Source organism: Bufo bufo, chromosome 7, assembly GCF_905171765.1.
Source record: "Bufo bufo chromosome 7, aBufBuf1.1, whole genome shotgun sequence".
NCBI lineage: Eukaryota > Metazoa > Chordata > Amphibia > Anura > Bufonidae > Bufo > Bufo bufo.
This window is the reverse complement of record NC_053395.1, coordinates 10,039,440-10,062,984: the sequence shown is the minus strand read 5'-3', so window position 1 is coordinate 10,062,984 and position 23,545 is coordinate 10,039,440. Positions and strand designations below refer to the sequence as shown.

The 23,545-nt window shown below is 45.8% G+C and overlaps 1 protein-coding gene across 5 annotated transcripts in view; it reads left to right on the top strand.

Moving 5' to 3' along the window:
* Nucleotides 1–4,903, top strand: part of LOC121008506 (NACHT, LRR and PYD domains-containing protein 1b allele 3-like) — a 29,734-nt gene extending 24,831 nt beyond the window's left edge. For 2 of the 5 annotated variants that reach the window (XM_040441104.1, XM_040441108.1), the window contains exons 7-8: nucleotides 388–426; nucleotides 4,146–4,903. In XM_040441104.1, coding sequence (XP_040297038.1) covers nucleotides 388–426; nucleotides 4,146–4,417 — 311 coding nt within the window. In that variant the 3' untranslated portion in view covers nucleotides 4,418–4,903. Of the gene's footprint in view, nucleotides 1–387; nucleotides 475–4,145 lie in introns of all 5 variants that reach the window. The other 3 variants (XM_040441105.1, XM_040441109.1, XM_040441107.1) reach the window with 3 other exon arrangements.
* The last annotated feature ends 18,642 nt before the right edge of the window (nucleotides 4,904–23,545 follow it).

Genomic DNA, 23,545 nt, shown 5'->3' with positions numbered 1-23,545 from the left:
GGGCAGAAGAATGCACAAGAAGTAGCTGTGCAGACGGGCGGTCTAGACCTGCACCAGATTTATCACAGGGGTCAGGCTGGATGATGAATCTTGGGTGACTTACTCTGAGACAGGATTTTATGCCAGGATGGTGATGGGACTTTGACATAAAGAGGCACACCTTAGACCCGTCCCCTTTCCCCCCAAAGCCTGCCCGCTTCCTATTACGCCTCTCCTTCTTTCAAGCAAGATTAAAATAAAGATAGATAAACCCTACTTGGGCAAATTTGCACAATTTTTTAGACAGATTGTAGGTGCAGAGACCTTAATAAATGCTACAAACAATATAGAGCGTTGTGCTTCTTCAATTCACCTGAGTCTGGTCTATAAATGTATTATTTTTCTCAGCAGATATAAAGGAGCTGGTAAGAAGAGCCGCCCCGAGAGGTAACGCTGCTGTTTTCTAGCATCTTACTATGTGACCTTCATCCTATGGTAGGGGTTGGTTAGAAATGTGCTTAAACCAGTTCAAAACCAGTTGTCATCTGCCACGGTGTGGGCCTGGTGGGGAGGAGGGTCTTGTGCAAAGCACGTGTAGTGACTAGCACAGGGTGAAGGAGTCATACATCGCCCCAAGACAGAGGGCGTACTCACTAGGCCGGATTTGGAGTGGCCTAAATGCTACACTCGGTCCCTCCGACACTATCGAGGTGTCACCACGTGTTGCTGCTCTCCGGAAGGGATGGTAAGGAGTGGTGCACCCCAATGGGAAATAGGTCCAGAGAGTCAGGGTCTGCATTAAGCTGACTTCTCCAGTCTCCTCCCGGGCAGAAGAAGGGTTTGATGCTGAGGAAAGGCCTGAGCGAGCTGTCCCTCTCTCTCTCAATAGACTGATACTCTGGCCAAAGGCTTGCAATTAAGAGTCTGTGGCTCAGCCATCTTGCTGGAGCCCCGAGGCCCGGGGTCTGTGGCTCAGCATCCCCATCCCAGCATCTTCTTCTGGTCTCTCATGCAATCTGGCAGAGTTTTTCCTATTAATCACTGGTCTGTATCTGCAAACTGGCAAATTTCTGTCTATCATAGACTTGTATAGAGCTTCACTGCAAGTCTATGGGGTAATATAGCAGTTTTATTAGACATAAACAACAGAGCTAAACCAGACAGTCAGAAGATCAGCTTTTCAGTTTTTTTCCCCCCTCTAAAGCTTTGCATAGATAGAAAGTCCCAAAGTCTCTCAGTATTAGCTGGCTGTGCATTAACCCTTTCTATAGCACAGTGCAGCTATAGTGCATATGAACAGAATATATTACAATAAACATATCGATGCAGTTTAACAAAATGAAGCAGTACAAGTGCACACAACAGCATAAATCTGTCACAGACATACCGAGACATAAGGACGTTCGCGCAAGATCTGTGAGACTGGCAACACGTGCTTTGATCTGACATGTTTTCCTTTTGGATCAAATGACGTCTGTGTTGTTTCTGGTGCTTGCCAGACCTTCTATCCCCAGGTGTGGCTATTATGGTCATTTAGCCTTCTCTATTGTTTCTCCCACTATGCTGTGCGGTTTATAGCTTCTATTAGATTTGAGGTCAGCTTGTGTTTGGTTCTTGGTTGAGTTCCTGGTGCTACCGAAGCTTCATTGAAGATAAGTGTTTCCTTTCCCTTTTGTATTTTGTTTATATATTTGTGTGTCTTGCCTTTCCCTGTTGTTTGTCATTAGGCCTGAGGGAGACTCCTGTTCGTCCTTTCCTTTGGAGGAACAGGTAGATTCAGTCCTGACATTAGTTCCAGGGTCCTATAGGGTGAGATAGGATTCTAGGCATCTGGTGTATGAACTTGCCTATCTTTGGGGCCTGTTCATACTGGTAGTCAGTCAGGACTGGAGCTAGGGTTTTCTCTAGGAGGTGTCCATCTTCCTTCCCTAGGTTCCAGGCCTTATTCTGGTATCCCCATTCCCTCCTACGCTCGTTGTGGTGTTTTCCTCCCACACATGAGCGTGACAAAATCACAGCGCAAGTTAACCCTTCAAAGTGCAATACAGTGTTGATGGCTTTGCATGGTAGCAATAAGTGCAAATGTCCACAAATGTCTATATTCCAAAGTAAACTTGCTCCAGGGCAATACATAGAAGGAACTATCAGTTTAGGTAGGTTAGCAGATATTCGAAACAGAAGAAGCTCAGTTTTTGAAAGATTCAGTTTCAGATAGAGAGAGGACATGATGTTAGAGACAGTTAAAGTAAAGAGTTACAAGTGGTGGATGCAAACAGTAACATCTGACTAAACCTCACACTGATGTTAAAAGAGACTTTATCCAGTATATCCTTATATTAAGGACATACCTGAGCCCGCGCACCACGCCAAGGTTTCTCATGTGGCACGGGACCTAACGCTAAACCTACCTGTACCGTATGGGTAGTACCAGGAGCCAGTGGGCAAATTACAGCAGCGTAAGGTCCAACTGACAGCAAACAGCTCCCAGTTCCCTCCAGTGTGACTAACCACACATACAATGGGAGGAGGGAGAAGGCTTAGAGTCCCACCCATGGCTGGCTGATATGTTGCAGGCCTCACAGGTGCACCTAAATGCGCCTATGGATGGTAATCAAGGCACATTTAAATTGGAGTTTATACACCTCCAAATGTAAATATACGATTTAAATGACAAAAATAAGTGGTCTCAAAAGGCAGTAAATGCTCAACCCCAAATGCAGTTGTGCATTTATGCTCGGGGGAGCAGATACTGCGCTTGTGGTCTGTTGCTAAGGGCGATCCCCAGCAAAAAATGCATACAGTGGAGGAATGGAGGATGCCCGCAGCAGACCACAAGTGCCACTGAGACATCCTACACCAGATGGTAAAATGCGTGGATGTGGAATGATATATAGAATACATAGTTACAAGAATAGGTGCACTACTGTGGTGGATGCAAACAGTAACATCTGACTAAACCTCACACTGATGTTAAAAGAGACTTTAGCCAGTATAACCTTATATTAAGGACATACCTGAGCCCGCTCACCACGCCAAGGTTTCTCATGTGGCACGGGACCTAACGCTAAACCTACCTGTACCGTATGGGTAGTACCAGGAGCCAGTGTGCAAATTACAGCAGCGTAAGGTTTAGAGACAGTTAGAGACAGTCTCTGGTGTTCTGATGTACAGCAGGGATGATGTCGGGGGATGAAGTGTATAGTTGGGTGTCATCAGCATAGATATGGTACTGGAAACCAAATCTGCTGATGGTCTGTCCAATAGGGGCTGTGTAGAGAGAGAAGAGGAGAAGACCTAGGACTGAACCCTGAGGAACCCCAACAGCAAGAGGGAGAGGAGGGAAAAGTAGAGCCAGCGAATGATACACTGAAAGAGCAGTCAGAAAGATAGGAGAACAAGGAGAGAGCGATGTCCTTAAGGCCAGTAGATTGGAGCAGGGTGAGGAGGAGATGGTGGTCTACACTGTCAAATGCTGCAGAAAGATTCAGAAGAATCAGTAGAGTGGAGCCATCGATAGATTTAGCTGTCAGATCATTTGACACGTTGGTAGTTTGCAGAAACCACATTGTAAGGGGTATAGAAGGGAGTTATCAGAGAGATAACGGATAAGGAGAGAGGAGACCAGTCGTTCCTAGAGATGAAGAGGAGATTAGAGACCAGTCAGTAGATAGCAGCACAGGACAGGTCTGGAGATACCAGAAGAAAAAGAGGTTAATAATTCAGTTAGGTGGGTAGTGACAGCCGAGGAGAGAGACTGCAGAAGGTGTAAGGGAATAGGATCAGTAATATCCTTGGATGCTTTCCCCTTCTCCACACTCTGATCTGTCGTGTAGAACCTCCTGCTGTTTCTAACACTGTGTGCAGGGAAGAGTAGAACAGAGACAGAGTCATCAGAAACAAGAGCAGAGCTCTAACAGATTTACGTCAGATTCAGCAGCAGGTGAAGGACTTCCACACGCTCTACCAAAGAAAATGGTAGGAAATGTTTAATGATGGGGATAATAGGAATTTATAAAGTTACTTAATTTAGCAAATGAATAATAAAAAAAGACAGTGCAATGGTGTCTACAGGCTTTGAAGAAATATTGTGTAATCTGTTTTAATGAACGGCTGTAGACAATGGAGGAGATGATTTGCTTCATACATTGTATTCTTGCTATTTGTAGGAGATCCTCCCAAGAATTTTGTAGAAATATATCGATCACAACTAGTACAAAAAGTGAAAAACATCATGCCAGTTCTAGATGATCTCAGGACACAGGAGCTTCTGTCAGGAGAAGATTACGATACTGTAACCCGTCAGTCAACGAAACAGGACATGATGAGAAATCTCCTGGACTTCGCACAGAGTTGGGGCAGTGAAGACATGGATACGTTCTACGATGTGCTAAAGAGCCATAATAAGCAAACCATCAAATATATCGAAGAGGAAAACTAAGACCAAAGTCAGATTTGACCTGTGGTAGCAACTGATATTCCTTCCGTAGAGTCCATTGTCTCATACATTCAGCATGAAGTGTCTTCTATTGCTTATATGATATATCGAGTATAAGAAGATCCAGCTATAAAGCCTGTGTCCATCTCCCAGCATGTTGTACACAATGTATACCGCCATACTGATTTCAATGTTTAATGTCTTGTAGAATTTCCCATATATTACTTGAGTTTTGCTAATGGAGAAACAAAGCTCAAGTAATGTATGCTGGGTCCACTCTGTAGCGCGCACCTGCGCCTTGGGATGTGCTGACTGACCCCCTTTTTTTGCAGTTGTACTGGAGCTGGAGGTGTGGATGACTCCTGTTGGTCTTGCACCCCTGACAGGCCTGTCTGAGTAAGTATAAAGCTGTAGCCTGCTCTCATTGTATTTATTGGAAGCCATTTGGCTCCAGGAGAGGTATAGAGTGGGCTCGGCATGCATGTTGGGACCTGCATCCCTGGATTTAATGGAGGCCGTTATGGCACCAAAAATGGTAAAAAGCAGAGTGGACCCAGCATGCATGTGGAACCTGCACTCCCTGAATTTTATGGTGGCCGTTATGGCACATAACATGTAGCATTTACTGTTCCCGTCTTATAGAGATCGCCTTGACGTTTGGCAGACGGGCCCAAATAATTTTGTACAAAATGTATTTGCCAAGAATCTCAAATTTGCAAAATAAGCGCAGCACCAGAATATTTTCTATAACTGTGGCATTATTTACTTTATTTGTGTTTGCAGAGTGCTGCTGCATTGTGTTTTTTTTCTTTGTACCTATAGGTGACACGTTCTGTCTAATGATTTCTAGTAAAGGGTGGTGGCTCAGTATAGGGCACAGCTGGGGGTGACACGTGGTCCCTATAGGTGACACGTTCTATCTAATGATTTCTAGTAAAGGGTTGTGGCTCAGTATAGGGCACAGCTGGGGGTGACACGTGGTCCCTATAGGTGACACTTTGTATCTAATGATTTCTAGTAAAGGGTTGTGGCTCAGTATAGGGCACAGCTGGGGGGGACACGTGGTCCCTATAGGTGACACTTTGTATCTAATGATTTCTAGTAAAGGGCCGGGGCTCAGTATAGGGCACAGCTGGGGGTGACACGTGGTCCCTATAGGTGACACTTTGTATCTAATGATTTCTAGTAAAGGGTTGTGGCTTAGTATAGGGCACAGCTGAGGGTGACACGTTGTCTCTATAGGTCACACGTTCTATCTAGAGATTTCTAGTAAGGGGTGGTGGCTCAGTATAGGGCACAGCTGGGGGTGACACGTGGTCCCTATAGGTGACACTTTGTATCTAATGATTTCTAGTAAAGGGCCGTGGCTCAGTATAGGGCACAGCTGAGGGTGACACGTGGTCCCTATAGGTGACAAGTTCTATCTAATGATTTCTAGTAAGGGTGGTGGCTCAGTATAGGGCACAGCTGGGGGGGACATGTGGTCTCTATAGGTGACACGTTCAGGGCCGGTGCAAGGATTTTTGCCAACACAAGCGAAGCTACATTTTGGCGCCCCCCCACCTCGCAGCTCACCTGGCCCTGGTCTCGTCTGCAGCAGCTGGCTTCTCCTATGTGTGGTCCTGGTATCTTCTCTCTGCTTTAGACAATCACTGGTTTGAGGACCGTAAGGATAAAAATATTTTCCATTCCACCTCAGGTCAGACCAGCAATCAGACCCCCAATGTTAATCAGCCCTCTGATCAGACCCCCAATGCCTCAGATCAGCCCCCCATGTCATTCATTAGCCCTCCATGTTATATTTCTGCCCCTCCATGTCACATTCCCCCCCTCCATGTCACATCCCCCCCCTCCATGTCACATTCCCCCCCCCTCCATGTCACATTTCCCCCCCCTCCATGTCACATTCCCCCCCCTCCATGTCACATTCCCCCCCCCTCCATGTCACATTCCCCCCCCCCTCCATGTCACATCCCCCCCCCTCCATGTCACATTCCCCCCCCCCTCCATGTCACATCCCCCCCCCCTCCATGTCACATTCCCCCCCCCTCCATGTCACATTCCCCCCCTCCATGTCACATCCCCCCCCTCCATGTCACATTTCCCCCCCCTCCATGTCACATTTCCCCCCCCTCCATGTCACATTCCCCCCCTCCATGTCACATTCCCCCCCTCCATGTCACATCCCCCCCCTCCATGTCACATTCCCCCCCCTCCATGTCACATTTCCCCCCCCTCCATGTCACATTCCCCCCCCTCCATGTCACATTCCCCCCCCCCTCCATGTCACATTCCCCCCCCCCTCCATGTCACATCCCCCCCCCTCCATGTCACATTCCCCCCCCCTCCATGTCACATCCCCCCCCCTCCATGTCACATTCCCCCCCCCCTCCATGTCACATTCCCCCCCCCCTCCATGTCACATTCCCCCCCCTCCATGTCACATTTCCCCCCCCTCCATGTCACATTTCTCCCCTTCCTTTTTACATAATCCCATTCCCCTCTGTCACATCACCCCGCTATCAGATTTCTCCCCTCCATGTCACATTTCTCCCCCTCCATGTTACATTCCTTCCCCCCTGCTTGTCACATTTCACCCCCTCAATGTCACATTTCTCCCCCTCCAAACCATGTCACATCACCCCCTTCGTGTCACATCATTTTCACATCATTACCCCCTATTGTGTCCCATTTCTCCCCCCCATGGCACATCATCCCCCCCGGCCGGCCCTGGCCCCATCCCCATGTCACAGACTACAGACATTGTCCCCCCTCCCATCATGTCACGGTCACCACCACACCCCCCCCCCCCCCCTCCATTTATCATTGTTTGTGTAATAATTTTTTTAAAACACATTTATGCCGTGCGCTCTGTCGCTAGTGCGCTCATCAGCGATCACCCACCCACCTGTCCTGCTGCTACGGCAATCTGGCTGTGTGCGAGTCAGACTCACAGACTCAGTCAGCTCCAGTCCCCGCTGCCGCGCCACTCGCCAGTCACACCCCCCTGGCCTGACCCCTTGACCGTGTTGCCGTGCTGGTGCCGTTCTGTGAGTGAGGGCCGCATGGCGCACGCAGGGTCATTTTTTTGCCCCCCCTCCCCCCCTTGGTCTGCCTTATGGTAGCGCCGGCCCTGGACACGTTCTATCTAACGATAACTAGTAAAGGGTCTCATTAATCTGCTTATCGCTCTGTATATCTGTGTATATAATCTGATGTATTTAACCTAAAACATTAGGAAATGAGGATAAAAGGTGTCGGGTGCGGGATTTACTGTCGCTGTGCGTTATTATGTGGCCCCTGTTCTCTGTATGACGTGTGGGATACAATAAATGTCTCTGTGGAGAATTGTGTTTTACAGGTTTTTCTTCATTCTTCTATTCTGTGTTTTTTCTGAATGTTCACATCGTTTTAAAGTATATTCAGTGTACACATCAGCCGTAGAGGGAAAGGACGGGTACAGCTGTATGCAGTTTTGTGGGGCGCTTTTTTTATGTTCTTTTTTTAAAAATATGACTTTAATGGACGGGTATACATTTTATTACATTGGTGTCTATTTTTTGTGAAACCTTTCTAGTTTTAACCCCTTCAGTACCGAGCCACTTTTCACCTTAAATCCCAGGCTGATTGTTTCTCGTGTCACTTTATGTGGTAATAACTTGGAACGCTGTTACTTATCCCGGCCGCTCTGAGGTGTTTTCTCCTGACACATTGTACTTCATGACCGTGGTAAACTAGAGTTGATATATTTCATCTCTTTTTATAAAATAATCCAAAATTTGGGGGGAAAAATGGAAAAAATTCACAATTTTCTAAATTCGAATTTTTCTACTTTTAAAGGGTTTCTGTCATCAGAATTAACCCTATTACACTAGCTGACATTAGCGATGTGCTGGTGTCAGCTGAACCTAACCAGCCTATTCCTACTTGTATCTATGCCCCCGTTACGCTGAAATAATATGCTAATTACCCTCTAGGAGCGGGGAAGGGGGGGAGGGTTGTTCCTGCTCCTAGAGGCTCCGTTCTCCGACCTCTGGACGCCCCCCGCTGCACTTGATTGACAGGGCCAGGCAGCCTTGGTCTCCTCCTGCCCCGTCTGCCATGTATCTCGCGCCTGCGCCGTCCCGTTCAGTATTCGGCGCAGGCGCTGTGAGTGAAGGACTGCACCGAACACTGAACAGGACAGCGCAGGCGCGAGATACAGGGCCAGCAGGCTTTAGCCCCAAATTTTTCATTTTCACAAGGGGTAACAGGAGAAAAAGCACCCTATAATGTGTTACCCATTTTCTCCTGAATACGGCAACACCCCATATGTCCCACTCTGGGACTTGAACTTTTGGGGGTCTGATCCCCTTTACAATGCATTACAATACATCTGTCAGTGTATTACACAGTGTAATATGGGGGGCTGGATCTCTCAGGCTCACGGGGATGGCATCGGGCTGCCTTCCCAGCCATCGGGTCCCCGTCACAGCAGCGCGGCACTTGTGAGGATACCGCACATGCAGCGGTCAGCGCTGAAAACACAGATGCCGACACATACAGCAGGGGTCCGGCTATCCTGCTCGTAAATTAGGTGCATCCTCCGGCAGTCCGTGCACCTATACAGAAATCCCCCGCAGCTCTGAACTTCTGTAGGGACTTCTGTCGTCATTTTTGCCAGGAAACTGCCGGAAATGAATATAAATGTGCCTGTTCCGCTAACCCTGCCCCTCCCTCACCGCGCCTGCTTTTCAGAAGATGGAGAGGGCAGTGTAGAAATGCTATTTGCACTTACATTTTGTCACAGTGGTGATTAAAAAGTCACAAACATGGGCTTTGTGACTTTTTTACACCATAAAGGGTTTTCTTGGGAACACAGTAAAGGGAAAATTCATAATTACCTGTTCTCCGCCGCTCCGGTCCTCCACAATGCCGCTGCTGTCTCCATGTTCCGGTCTCAGTTCCGGTCCATGTTCTATGTCCTTTTTTTTTTCAGTGTCCAGCCTGGGTATGGACACATGCTCCGCTGCAGCCAATGGCTAGGTTCAGTAGTGATATGGCCAGAAGCAGCACCTTACCTCTGAAGCCAGTCATTGGCTGCAGTGGAGCATGTGACCATGTCCATGCAGCGCTGGTAGAAAACAAGCCTGGGAGAGGAACATGGACGCGGCGGAGGCATCGTGGAGGAATGGAGCGGCAGGGTCAGTATTCCTGGAGAACTCTGTAATGTCTTATGCTTCATCTGTTTCTATACATTTCATGAAGGATAGAATAGTGCGGTATACGACTATATATCCTTAGAAAAAACAATCATGTCTTATTATATGACATTGGGATACGTTACACAAGATAAGACAAAATGGAAACTCCTACCCAAATATCTGAGCTCCGTACTGAGGAGGCAGAATGATCGCCCCGCTCTGGAGCAGTCCGGGACTCTGTACATGTAGAAAGTGCAATAAGTGCATTAAAGACAATAAAAGATTGGTGAATGAACTGGTGTATTGGACACCCCCCCCCCCCCCCCCCTACAGAAGAATTTAAAAAAAGTCCCGATAATTTGAAGGCCATTGACGTTACTATAAAGAAAAGGGCCGGTGACTTGGATTGACTCCTTTGGTTTAGCCTCTTGAGACGTCCAGAGGCTTCGCTTTCACTCCTGCTCAGGGTCAGACTGGGTCTCTTTGGGCCCACCAGAGGAAATTATTTTTGGGGCCCAAACCCCTATATTAGGGATGGCCAACCTGCGGCTCTCCAGCTGTTGTAAAACTACAACTCCCAGCCTACAGCTATCAGCCTACAGCAGGGCATAGTGGGAACTGTAGTTTTACAACAGCTGGAGAGCCGCAGGTTGGGCCATCCCTGCCCTATATCATCAAAAAAGTCTAATAGAATTTGATTTAAAGAAATAAACCCTAGGGGAAATCTTTTGGCTCCAAATTTTTTTTTTCTCCTGGACCTTTTGGGGGAAACTATGGAATCAGAACCTAGGCCTCTGGAGGATCCTGGGGTACCCTGGTGGGCCAGTCCGACTCTGCTCCTGCTCCACTTCCTCCACAGAACCTGCTGGTATCCTGAGAATGCAGCAGATCTGCAAGTGTCCAGACAGTCTGCTTCACCATCCCATTCTGGTTCTAATCCCAACCGCCCACCTCCCAGGAATGCCACTCCGAGCAGATATACAGCATGTGCACGAAAAAATCCCCAATGACTATAGTAGCACAGAAGATAAACAGAAGAGGTAACCCCAAAATGGCACAATCTCCCTTCCTCCACAAAGTCAGATACCCTGCTCATTAGTTTACAATCGGATACTTTATATATATTTTTTAAATAGGTGGGTAGATGGGTAGCAAGGTAAGCCCTAGGTGGGTGCCAACCCTCCCCTACCCGTTGTCCCGGCCCTTCAGACAGCTGATCAGTTGGGGGTTCTGGGAGTGCTGAAGACAGGTCACCAGTATTTCAAACCTGCACAAACCCTTTGTTCTTTATGTCTAGGTAGAAGATCTTTTTGCATCTGCAGTTGGCGATAATGGAGGTCATATGGACATGCTATCGGATCTGGCCAATAGGGTTACCACAGTGGATCCAGTTCTGGATGATCTCCTGATTCTTTAATTATCGAGAAAGGAAATTCACATAAAGGTTTGTAATGAGCTGACCGCCCCGCTGAAGATGTTCCACCTGTGCCAGATCGTGAGGTCCTGGTCTGAGCTCTTGAAGAAGTTCATCATTATGTCTCTGAGGAAATATGAAGCCTGGCGATGGAGGTACATGGAGACGAGCGATTGCAAAGTGGAAAAAGTTTTCTTCCCACATTTTAATAACTTTAAACTATGAGGGCAGCACCCCACAGAATCATCTATCTTAGGGCTCGTGATCATATTGCATCTCCATACTTTTTTCCATAGAGGACTGGATCCTGTGATGGTGTGATCATACTCTATCATACACAGTAATATTTCTGTTACTGAAAATCACGCAGCCTATTATACCCTGTCTCTGGCAGGGCCTACTTGGCCTATATACATAGCAGGCCAGGAGGTCAATGTCAGGCCACCGGCTGCAATGGCAAACCTTTGACACCTGGGCAATCAGGTGTAAAAGCTCAGGGCCCATAATAGTGTGTGACGTGTAAAGAGTCATCATAAGAGCAGCATACTGCCTTATTACTGACCCCAGAGTCTATACTATGTAGTCAATGGCAGAGCTCCCCCTAGTGGTGGGGCAGCATGCTCCTATCTCAGAACTGTGCCCTGTCTCTCAGCTGCTGTGAATGGAGTAGCTGCAAGATGGGGCCCTGTTCTCCAGATAGGAGTCGGTCCCAGAGGTGGGACCTGCACCTACCAGATATTAATGGTATAAATGTCTATGAGAATAACCCTTTAATGACTGGCTGTATGCAGTTTTGTTTTATGAGGTAGAAATTGTAATGTTTTGGTGCTGTTTGGGGATACATATAAATGACTGCGTGAGTTATATTTTTTGTTGTAATGGAATATAGAAAAGAAAGTGATTTTTTTTAAACACTGTCCACATTTTACACCTTTTGAAATAATCCTTCAGGTGATTACGGATGTCAGGAGACACGTCTAGTTGTAGTTCTGGTCAAGTTTCTGCTGTTCTCTCCGCTTGGTCGGAGCTTCATTATTTTATCCCTTTTAATTCTGTACTGTTTGCTTGTCTGTCTGTCCTTTTTGTTGTCTTTTTGTAACCTTTTAGCATTGTACCTTTTTATATATTAAATCTTAAATTTAATAACCTGTTCCTTGCTGCTCTAAACTTACCCACAGCCTCCAAGTACGGAACCACTTTGTTGTGTTACCATTGAAGGCCAGTGTGCCAGAGGTTTGCTGGCCGTACTGATAGGTGGTTTGGGGGTCTCTTCACTCTTTGGTAGAATAGTTCCGTAGGCTAATGTGAAAGCGGGGGTGGAAGCAGAGCTCCCCTTTACAGTCACAACCAAGGTCATGGCAGCCGGGCGCCCTCATGGGCCTTTTGGGTTGCATGCGTGCATGATCATGACAATAGTGATGGCGGTTTTAGGTTATTATAGTTGCATATGAAGATGACCTACCAGAGAAGATGAGGGGTGTGGCAGACGCAGCACTATGAAGTGCATTTTGCGCTGTGGCATTGGAAGAATTCCGATATCTCTGACTTTTAGTCTAACCAGACTGTCTATTACTCTGTAATTCCTCTAGTGCTATTCTATGGAAACAGTAGGTTTAAAGAGCACAGCAAATGCTTGAAATAACGTCTTTATTAACTTCAACTTTTATTCATATATAACACTTCCCCCTCTGCAGCAGATAGTCCATGTACAAAACACGTGTTGAATAAAGTATCACAAAATGGCGGTATGCATAAGATGGTGGTTCAACTGTTCAATCTTGTCATTCAACATAAACTGGTGGATATATTTCTCTCTTCAGTATCTGTACTCTCACTTTAAGTTATTTAAGCACTTTATGATCTCTTTGAGAGGTATATCTGAGGTCTAACTAATAGTTCTACTTGCTGAATTTGGTTGCAATTTGCAATATGCAGTTAGCAGTAACTATTTGTAGATTGGTTGAGTATGATCTGGTATGGTTGTATGCAATTTGGATTGCAATATGGAATTTCAATTTGAATTGCGAACTTTGTCGTTTGCAATTGGTGGAACTGTAAGTAAACACACAACTAACTGCTTCAGTATACAGTTCTAATCACTATATTAACAGTAGGAATATTATATAACTGTTTTAAATGCCTATTTTGGCCTCTCTGCTTCCAATAAACACAGGTCTTAGTGGAGTGAATGTCTGTTCAGCTTCTCTCCTCTGGTGTAATGATTCTAGCAGCTCCTGCTAGGGGAATTTCCCACACAGGCTGTGTGAGAGGCTGGCTGTGATTGGCCAAGACTCCTCCTATGTGTGAGGCTGGCTGTGATTGGTCAAGACTCCTGCCTAGCAACAACAGTTTAACTCTATGCTTTCTGCTGTGTCATTGAGCTTACCTTATATTATATAATGAATCTTAAATGCATATTATCTTTTCTGCTTCTGTGAACACAATATATAAGAGTTATATGACATCCAAACATGAAGTCACTGTAAATAACTCTGCTTTTGTCTTTAACACACAAACATGAGAACTGTATTAAGGTTATTCTATATAGATCTCTCAAATAAAGGTCCTTTTACATGGACTGATGTGTTAGGCAATTATCAGGAATGATCCAGGCATTCCCAGTAATTGCCTGATCTTCAGCAGCGATGAGGGGTACATTCACCTGCAGTAATCCCCTGTTCTCATAGAACAGGGATCAGCAACCTTGGACACTCCAGCTGCTGTGAAACTACAACTCCCAGCATGCAAACATGCTCGGCTGTTCCAACTCCCACAGAAGTGAATGAAGCATTGGCAGGAAGGCTGTGATCAGATCGAGCTCGGCAGATAACAGATGTGTTGAGGACGGATACAGGTACCGCCGCAGGGACATTTCATTACCCGCCGCCTGCCATTGTGCACAGAGGGATAACAATCTGCAGACATCAATGGCTTCATATTTTTTTTAAAATCCACCCACTTTATGGACGCAGTTTGCTATGAAAAGCACCCAGTAAAAGTTCTCCCTCTTATTAGCTCCCACGCTTCCTGTGTGCCTTCCTGTGTGCCCCCTTGCCCTTGTCATCGCAGCCCCTGTCTGTGCCTCCCTGGCTCTTTCAGCACAGCCCCTGACCCTTATTTGGACCCCTCTGGGCCTTGTCTGTGCCCGCCCTGGCCTGTGGCCCCCAGGCCACTGTCTGCACCTCTCTGGCCCCTGTCTGCGCCTCCCTGGCCCCTGTCTGCGACCCTGGGCCCTGGCCCTTATCTGTGCCCCATACCTGGATCTTGTCTGCGCCCCTGGTCCTTATCTGCACCCCCCCGGGCTCTGGCCTGTGCCCCCCATGGCCCTTATCTGTGCCCCCCTGGGATGGATGGGGGGGATGGGGGGTGATCTTGACTAGTCACAGGAGTGTGGTGGTTGCATGGGAGGAGAGTTAAGGCTTTGCTAGGGCCCCTACAACAGTATTATACAATGACACTATATGACAGACAGTGTGTGTGTGTGTGTATATATATATTATATAGGAAAAGGATGGCGTGGCAGCCTGGTCTGGTCTAGATCGTGACTAGCCAAAGGAGTGGGGTTTACACAGGAGGATGGAGTTGCGAAGCGCGCGGGAGGGGCCCATACAAAAATTTGCTGTGAGGCCCAGTCACTTCTAGCTACGCACCTGCAGCCAAGTGTTTCCTAATTCTGTGAAACGCCTGATCGCTTCATCTCAAATAACAAATCCAAGGTATTTATTCTTCCAATGTCATTGCCCCCCAGATAGAAAATTAAAACATCTGGTAAAGGCCAAATTGCGTTCAACTTATGCATTTCATTAAGCAAATTCCTCCATTTCAAGCCTCAAACTCCATACCAAAAAACATTAAACATTTTACAATTAAAGCCCAAATTCTCAGAGTAACATCTTGAGCCAGCTCGCCACTGAGCCCAGTAAATGAAGGAGTGGCCCAAGATCCATATAACAACAGGATCTAAAGAGAAAAATTAATTTGTAATTAGCAAATCAGGTCTAACATATAATTTAAATCTATTTGATTCCCACCGTCCAATCTTTTTAACCAATGCATCATTCAATCCTGACCTAGCTGCTTCTGTTGCAGCTCCGATCCTGAAAGAATGATACGAAAAACAAAAGCTCCCTAAACCCAATTCCAACAAGCACTTCTTAAAAACCGAATTGAATTGATACTTAGTAACTGGAAATAAATTTTCATGCAAAAATAAAACTCCCCCGACCTTTGGCCTAATTCCTAACCAACGAATAATGTTCTCAACTGGACAAACAGATGAACCAATAAAGCTAAACAGTCTTAACGAACAACCTCTACCTGGTTGGTCTGTTTTTGACCTCCTTATTCTCACAACCACAGAACCATCATCAACTTTTACATCCTCAATTAATAAACCTGATGGTGAGAAACGACTTCCGGAGAACAGCTCACTTATTTGTAGAGCCCCAAAAAATGCCAAAACAAAAACTGTTCTGAAAAGACAAGTCTCAAAGTTATTGAAACAAATCTTATCCAAAACAACCCACAGACATTGTAATAGGTCAATGGAGATAGTGGAGATTCGAGAAGACCTTACAAAATTCTTACCATAGCCTTTCAACATTTGCTTGACAACAAAATGATTAGTCACTGGTTGATCTCCCAAAAGTTTAAAAAAGAAAGAGATACCTGCTAATGTTTTGTGTATAGAGGAGACTGCTAAACCTTTTTGAATCAAATCACAGACAAAAAGAAGGATTAAACTAAAGTCATCATCTTGCAGACCCGCTCCAACTGAGCCACAGAGAAGCTGCCAATCTTTTCATGCAGCCGTATAACTAGCCCATGTTCTTACAGCAACTGAATTCCTAATATTATTAATTATTAGTCTTTTCAAGCTTTTGAAATCTCAACACGATGACGTCCAGTTCCGATCGGATCACCGTATGTGGTGCTCTTTCTCACCACCGCCCGTAAACGTTCAACATTTCGATTATGGTCCAAGCTGGGTTCTTGCCACCATTCCATCAATGTAATGATGAATTATTTTTGTCCTGTACTTTACACTAACACTGTGGTAGACTTCTAAGTCACCTGTGAGGCAGAAGCAGGTAATTTGCCGGAGGTCACGAAGAAGTGCTTTTTTCAGTACAATATTCTTCAGCTGATCCATTGCAGGAGAGTCTGAGATGAGCCACTTATTATTATTTATTAGTTCTGGAGTAAGCGGTCGGTGTAAGCAAGAGTTATAACTTTCCTCACCTGGTGACGTCACTGCGCTCATCACATAGTCCTGGTGATGGACCATGTGTCGGACCATGTGATGAGCGCAGTGACGTCACCAAATGTCCTTTTGTCCCAGGTCCTCAAAGAAGAAGAAAGAAGAAGAGACGAGCTTCGCGAACAAGTGGATGAGGTGAGTTTAATTATTATTTATTTTTTTAACACCTTCATCCCTAATTTACTTAGCATTCTGTATTAAGAATGCTATTATTTTCCTTTAAAACCATGTTATAAGGGAAAATAATAAAATTTACACAACATCGATCCCCAAACCCGAACTTCTGTGAAGAAGTCCGGGTTCGGGTCCGGGTACTAAACATGCCAATTTTTCTCACGCGCGTGCAAAACGCATTAAAACGCTTTGCAAATCGCGCATTTTCCCGCAACGCACCCGCATCTTGTCCGGCCCTCACACGCGACGCCCGTGTGAAAGAGGCCTAACAGTTTCCACACTGTCTAGTTTCCATTATTGTTTCAATAGACTCTGTTGACGTTGAAGGTTCTCCGGTTATAACAAATGTCTTTTGAAAATAGTGGGTTTGGCATTTGGTCGCAGCCTTCTCCGTTCTTCATGGTAGGTAAAGGCATCAGAGGAAAAATGTAAAGAGCATATGCGGTATGTGTCACACAACTTTCCTTCAGTAACTGTCACCGCCAGTTCTGTGAGAAAATCTGGCAGACGTTTTTCTCTACCTCTTGTATGATGTTCTTTGTTTTGGTTTCACTTTCTCATCTCCTTTCCTTCTGCAAGGTGTCACTTATTACGACTAATCGTCTTCCTTTATAATCCCTCCCATCTTGCCTCACTTTGCGGTTTACACTACTTCCTGGATGAGATGTTCACTGCTGGAGGCTGCTTCTGCTGTTTGTACAGATAAGTCTTTTACTTTATTGTGTTTCCTTGCTGGCTTGATTCTAGGTGACCCTGACTCCGTCCGTTTTAAGTGCAGGGAGCCGGTGGTCGTGTCCCCTCACTATTATAGGGTTTTCAGATGTCACACAGTATTAGGTACGCGGGCATGCAATCGTCTACCATACAGACCCTTGCATGTGCATAGCAGTCAGGGAGAGCTCTTAGGGTTTTATAGGGCTCACCTACGTATAAGCTCCTTAGTTTGGGATCAAGCCAGTCGCTCGTTTATTTATATGTTCCAGCTATCTGCTAACTTCATCTGTGACAGTAACTTTTTTGACCATCATTTCTAGATCGTTTGCAAATTTACCGGTTTGGATTAGCCATTGTCTAATTCTCTCGGGCTGCGTTGGAAAAGGATGAAGAATTATTAATGGATCCCTTCTTTTAGTAGGCGATGAACAACGTCGAACGATGCAGGAAGGCATTCTAAAAAAATCATAAAAATTTTATTTTTATATAAAACAATGTTTTAACAATCAAGTTTGAAAATCAGTTACATTTGTATTGAAATAATTTTTTAATTCTTTCCTGGAAAGATAGTTGTTCAAAGTTAGTCTTCAAAATTGCATATTTATTCCCCTTAATATAATGATTTATATATACACCAGGTATAAGTTTTACATCCTCTTGGATATATTGATAGAGATCAGCGCATTTCATATTTTGAAATTCGTTCACTTTTCGTTTACTGATAAAAGGTGAATTGCGTTATGGATTCCATTACCACGGACCAATAAGCATTATATGACGGATTGCATAGCGAATTGCCTTTAGAGGCATTTCGTTATTCATTCCGTTATAATCGAAGTCTATGGGCCGCTAAAATGATTTTTCAATGATAAGGCTACTTTCACACTGCGGCAGAGTGATCCGGCAATCTGCTCGCAAACGGACACCATTTGTAGACGGATCCGGTTGTATTATCTCTAAAATGGCCAAAAAAGATCCATCACTAAAACCATTGTAAGGGCTTGTCCACACGACCGCGTGAAGCCTGTACTGTGGACCCCAAAATGCGGTCCGCAATGCACGGGCACCCGCCGTGTGCCAGCCGCATGGGGATCACGGCCCCTTTCACTTGAATGGGTCCGCTATCCCTGCCTGTTCCGCAAAAAGATTGAGCAAGTTCTATTTTTTTGGGGTTGCGGAGGTACGGAACGGAACCTCAAAAATCACTACGTAGTGCTTCAGTAGTGTTCCGTTCTGCATCTCCGGATTTGCGGATCCATTGAAATTAATGGGTCCGCACCTTGATGCAGAATTCACACGGAACGTTTCCCGTGTATTGCGGATCTGCAAATGCAGTCTGCAATATGGCACTGGGCTTCACACAGTCGTGTGAATGAGCCCTAAGGACTCTTTCACACAAACGTGTGCGCCCCATGGCTGTATTGTGGCCCGCATACGGGAGGTCCGCAATACACGGTCACTGGCTGTGTGCATCCTGCTTCACGGATCGTGGACCCATTCACTTCAATGGGTACAAAATCCGGGAAATGCGGAACGGAGGCACGGAACGAAAGCCCACAGAAGCACTACGGAGTGCTTCCGTAGGTTTCCTGTCCGTGCCTCCGCACTGCATGCACTACTTTTTTGCGGTGTGGACAGATCACGGACCCATTCAAGTTGAATGGGTCTGGATCTGTCTGCGAACAGCGCACGGATGTTGCAAATTGCGGTCCCCAATGCACGGAACGGCCAGCACACGTCGTGTACATGAGCCCTTACATTGTGAGTCACGACTGATCCCTTTTTGATCAGTTAATCAGTACGCACTAAGAAACGCTGTTTGCAGCTCTTTTGTGTGCGTCATGGGAACGCAATGAAACGTAACGCGTTCTGGTGCATTGCATTCCCTTCAGTTCAGTTTTGTCCCCATAGACAATGAATGGGGACAAAACTGAAGCTTTTTCCCACCGTATTGAGACCCTATGAAGGATCTCAGCAGCGGAAGGGGAATGCGCAGATGTGAAAGTAGCCTTAGGCGTATTTGAGGAGCAGTTTGTGGCGCAACGCTAGTGTTGGCGCAATCTGTGAATTCTCCCTGCACACGGCAGGTCTACAACAGCGGGTGTGGCGTCGGTGGGTGGAAGAGGAGGTCTCATTTAACATTTTCTATGGCTGTTTCAGGCAATGAAGCTATGAAGATGTATGACTTTTTTTAGCGGGGTGGATCCGCGGAAGTTATGAAGAGGCGGCTCCTTATTTCTATAGCGCAAATACTAGTTTTAAGTGGTTTTCCTATTTCTGACAATGTGGGCAGATCGCTAGGATGTGACCCCACGTCTTATCATTGCGGGTCCCATCTCTGGTACCCGAACCTACTCTGAGAACGGATCTGGGAAGGTGGTCGCAGGAGGACCCCGGGTTTTCCTGGGTCCGGCCACCACCAAGCGCTCTACCCATAGCAGTGAATGGGAGCGCACGGCGCTTGTGTGGCCGCTACTCCCGTTCATTTCCATTGTGTCGGCGTAAATGGCTGAGACAGCGCTCGGCTATTTTCCGCGTCCCCATAGAAAAGAATGGAGCAAGGCTTCACATGTGCAGTACGCCCGGCGCTAATGTGCGCTCCCCATTCTTGGTGTAGGTGCGGGTTCCAGAGCTGAGATCTAGACCGATCAGATAACGGGAGTTTATCCTAGCGATACGCCCTTTGTCTGAAATGGGAAAACAACTTTAAATAAAGATGTGTTTTTGGGAGTGCGATTCTCATTTTTTATAGGTTGTGTGTGTTCGGTGGCTCACCAATTGGGTACAATAAAATGGGTGCACACTTCACTGGACTCGCCCGTCCCAAGAAAAGCTAAATGAAATTGGAATGTGGAAGGGCACTCACTAAATGGGAAAAATTATAAAATTTATAAAATTGCATAGATATATATATCCACTTGGACAATAAGATAAAACAATGATGATGATAAAATAATAAAATGTAATGGCGCAGCAATATCAAACACCAGACGCGAAGACAAATGTATGCGCAATCTTAAATACGCTGCCTGATGATTGCACAAGCCTAATGATAAACAACCCGCTGAATAGGATCCAGACAAAAGCTGAATTAGAAGTCCACACTTTCCATAGAGAACAATAGTTGTTCTCTATGGAAAGTGTAGACTTCTAATTCAGCTTTTGTCTGGATCCTATTCAGCGGGTTGTTTATCATTAGGCTTGTGCAATCATCAGGCAGCGTATTTAAGATTGCGCATACATTTGTCTTCGCGTCTGGTGTTTGATATTGCTGCGCCATTACATTTTATTATTTTATCATCATCATTGTTTTATCTTATTGTCCAAGTGGATATACACTGCTCAAAAAAATTAAGGGAACACAAAAATAACACATCCTAGATCTGAATTAATTATATTTTCTTCTGAAATACTTTGTTCTTTACATAGTTGAATGTGCTGACAACAAAATCACACAAGAATAAAAAAATGGAAATCAAATTTTGAACCCATGGAGGTCTGGATTTGAAGTCACCCTCAAAATTAAAGTGGAAAAACACACTACAGGCTGATCCAACTTTGATGTAATGTCCTTAAAACAAGTCAGAATGAGGCTCAGTAGTGTGTGTGGCCTCCACGTGCCTGTATGACCTCCCTACAACGCCTGTGCATGCTCCTGATGAGGTGGCGGACGGTCTCCTGAGGGATCTCCTCCCAGACCTGGACTAAAGCATCTGCCAACTCCTGGACAGTCTGTGGTGCAACGTGACGTTGGTGGATAGAGCGAGACATGATGTCCTAGATGTGCTCAATTGGATTCAGGTCTGGGGAACGGGCGGGCCAGTCCATAGCATCAATGCCTTCGTCTTGCAGGAACTGCTGACACACTCCAGCCACATGAGGTCTAGCATTGTCTTGCATTAGGAGGAACCCAGGGCCAACAGCACCAGCATATGGTCTCACAAGGGGTCTGAGGATCTCATCTCGGTACCTAATGGCAGTCAGGCTACCTCTGGCGAGCACATGGAGGGCTGTGCGGCCCTCCAAAGAAATGCCACCCCACACCATTACTGACCCAATGCCAAACCGGTCATGCTGGAGGATGTTGCAGGTAGCAGAACGTTCTCCACGGCGTCTCAAGGCTCTGTCACGTCTGTCACATGTGCTCAGTGTGAACCTGCTTTCATCTGTGAAGAGCACAGGGCGCCAGTGGCGAATTTGCCAATCTTGGTGTTCTCTGGCAAATGCCAAACGTCCTGCACGGTGTTGGGCTGTAAGCACAACCCCCACCTGTGGACGTCGGGCCCTCATATCACCCTCATGGAGTCTGTTTCTGACCGTTTGAGCAGACACATGCACATTTGTGGCCTGCTGGAGGTCATTTTGCAGGGCTCTGGCAGTGCTCCTCCTGTTCCTCCTTGCACAAAGGCGGAGGTAGCGGTCCTGCTGCTGGGTTGTTGCCCTCCTATGGCCTCCTCCACGTCTCCTGATGTACTGGCCTGTCTCCTGGTAGTGCCTCCATGCTCTGGACACTACGCTGACAGACACAGCAAACCTTCTTGCCACAGCTCGCATTGATGTGCCATCCTGGATAAGCTGCACTACCTGAGCCACTTGTGTGGGTTGTAGACTCCGTCTCATGCTACCACTAGAGTGAAAGCACCGCCAGCATTCAAAAGTGACCAAAACATCAGCCGGGAAGCATCGGAACTGAGAAGTGGTCTGTGGTCACCACCTGCAGAACCACTCCTTTATTGGGGGTGTCTTGCTAATTGCCTATAATTTCCACCTGTTGTCTATCCCATTTGCACAACAGCATGTGAAATTGATTGTCACTCAGTGTTGCTTCCTAAGTGGACAGTTTGATTTCACAGAAGTGGGATTGACTTGGAGTTACATTGTGTTGTTCAAGTGTTCCCTTTATTTTTTTGAGCAGTGTATTTATCTATGCAATTTTATAAATTTTATAATTTCTCCCATTTAGTGAGTGCCCTTCCACATTCCAGTTTCATTTATATACTCATTTTCTGCATATCGCACATGGACCCATGGGTTCTGACAGAAAATGATGTCAGGACACGGATAACATCTTTGTACTGTCCAAATCCGTGTAGCCGAGCCGCACATTAGAGAACGTTTCCTGTTCTTCTACCTTTTGCGCACCAGAATAGTCAGTATTTAAATGATAAATGGATGAGGTCTTGTGAATGGCCATTGTGTGTATGTATATAAATAAAAAACAAAATGGCTGCACACCATTATATATACAAACAATAGAGCTAAGAAATGGGGGTCATTCTAGATAAAAGTGGTACCATACGACTATAAATGAGTATACATGAATATGCACCTATGATCCTGAAGGTTTTAGTCTAAATTGTCTTGCAATATATTGGGGGTGGCGCCCCTTTTAGACTGGACACGCCCATCTACCTGGGACTTCTGAGCAGAGTACGTTTGTAGCTGGTTCCTGCACTGCCCTAAATATTGTAGGCTTACGTAAGTCCAAAGTGAGGCAGTATATTTAGTGATAGGGACCCATCTGCGGAAGCCACCTTGACGCCTGGCGGATGGGCCCGACACGTATGTGCGCTAAGAGCTTTCATTATTAATGTAAACTCATTTATAGTCGGTATTGTACCAATTTTATCTAGAATGACCCCCATTTCTTAGCTCTATTGTTTGTATATATAATGGTGTGCAGCCATTTTGTTTTTTGTAATTATGTTTGCTTCATGGATATGCACCTGTGATCCTGAAGGTTTTAGTGTAAATTTTCTTGCTGTATATAAATAAAAGCAGATATATTGCAGCAATAGAGCCAGATAAATAGAAAAATAGGCGCACGCTTGAGGGGACGATACCATTGCCCAATATACAAAATAGCCTAAATGCACTTTTCAAAAAATATAAAAATGCTAAAAGTTTATTCACCCCTGTGGATGTGCGACGTTTCGGCTCTAAAGTTGAGATGAAACTTCACGTATCCACCTGGGTGAGCATTTTCATACATTTTTGATTGCTGCCTTTGCAGTACGGAACCCTGCAGGGTATTGCGATTGTGAGGTCACGATTACTAGGCAAACGAGGGTTGCTCTGGGTTACTCACAGTCTTTAGGGGGACCCTGGGCAGGCGTACAGCAGTGATAGAGAGGCTGGCACAGGAGTCCTCTGGGGCACCTGGCCTGATGGTGGGTGAGGTGCCCAGATGTTGCAGATGTTTAATGTGTCGGGTCAAGGTCCCTTTAAGGTTCGTGACGCCAGAGCCTGTAACGGTGGCACACCGGTTGAAGATAGGAATAATTGAGGAACACGATTTTGTGGTGAACCAAAACTTCCTTTACTGGAAACAGTTAACTTTATACAGTCTTTGGTAAAGTTCCATATGACAGCAGCAGTTATAAGCA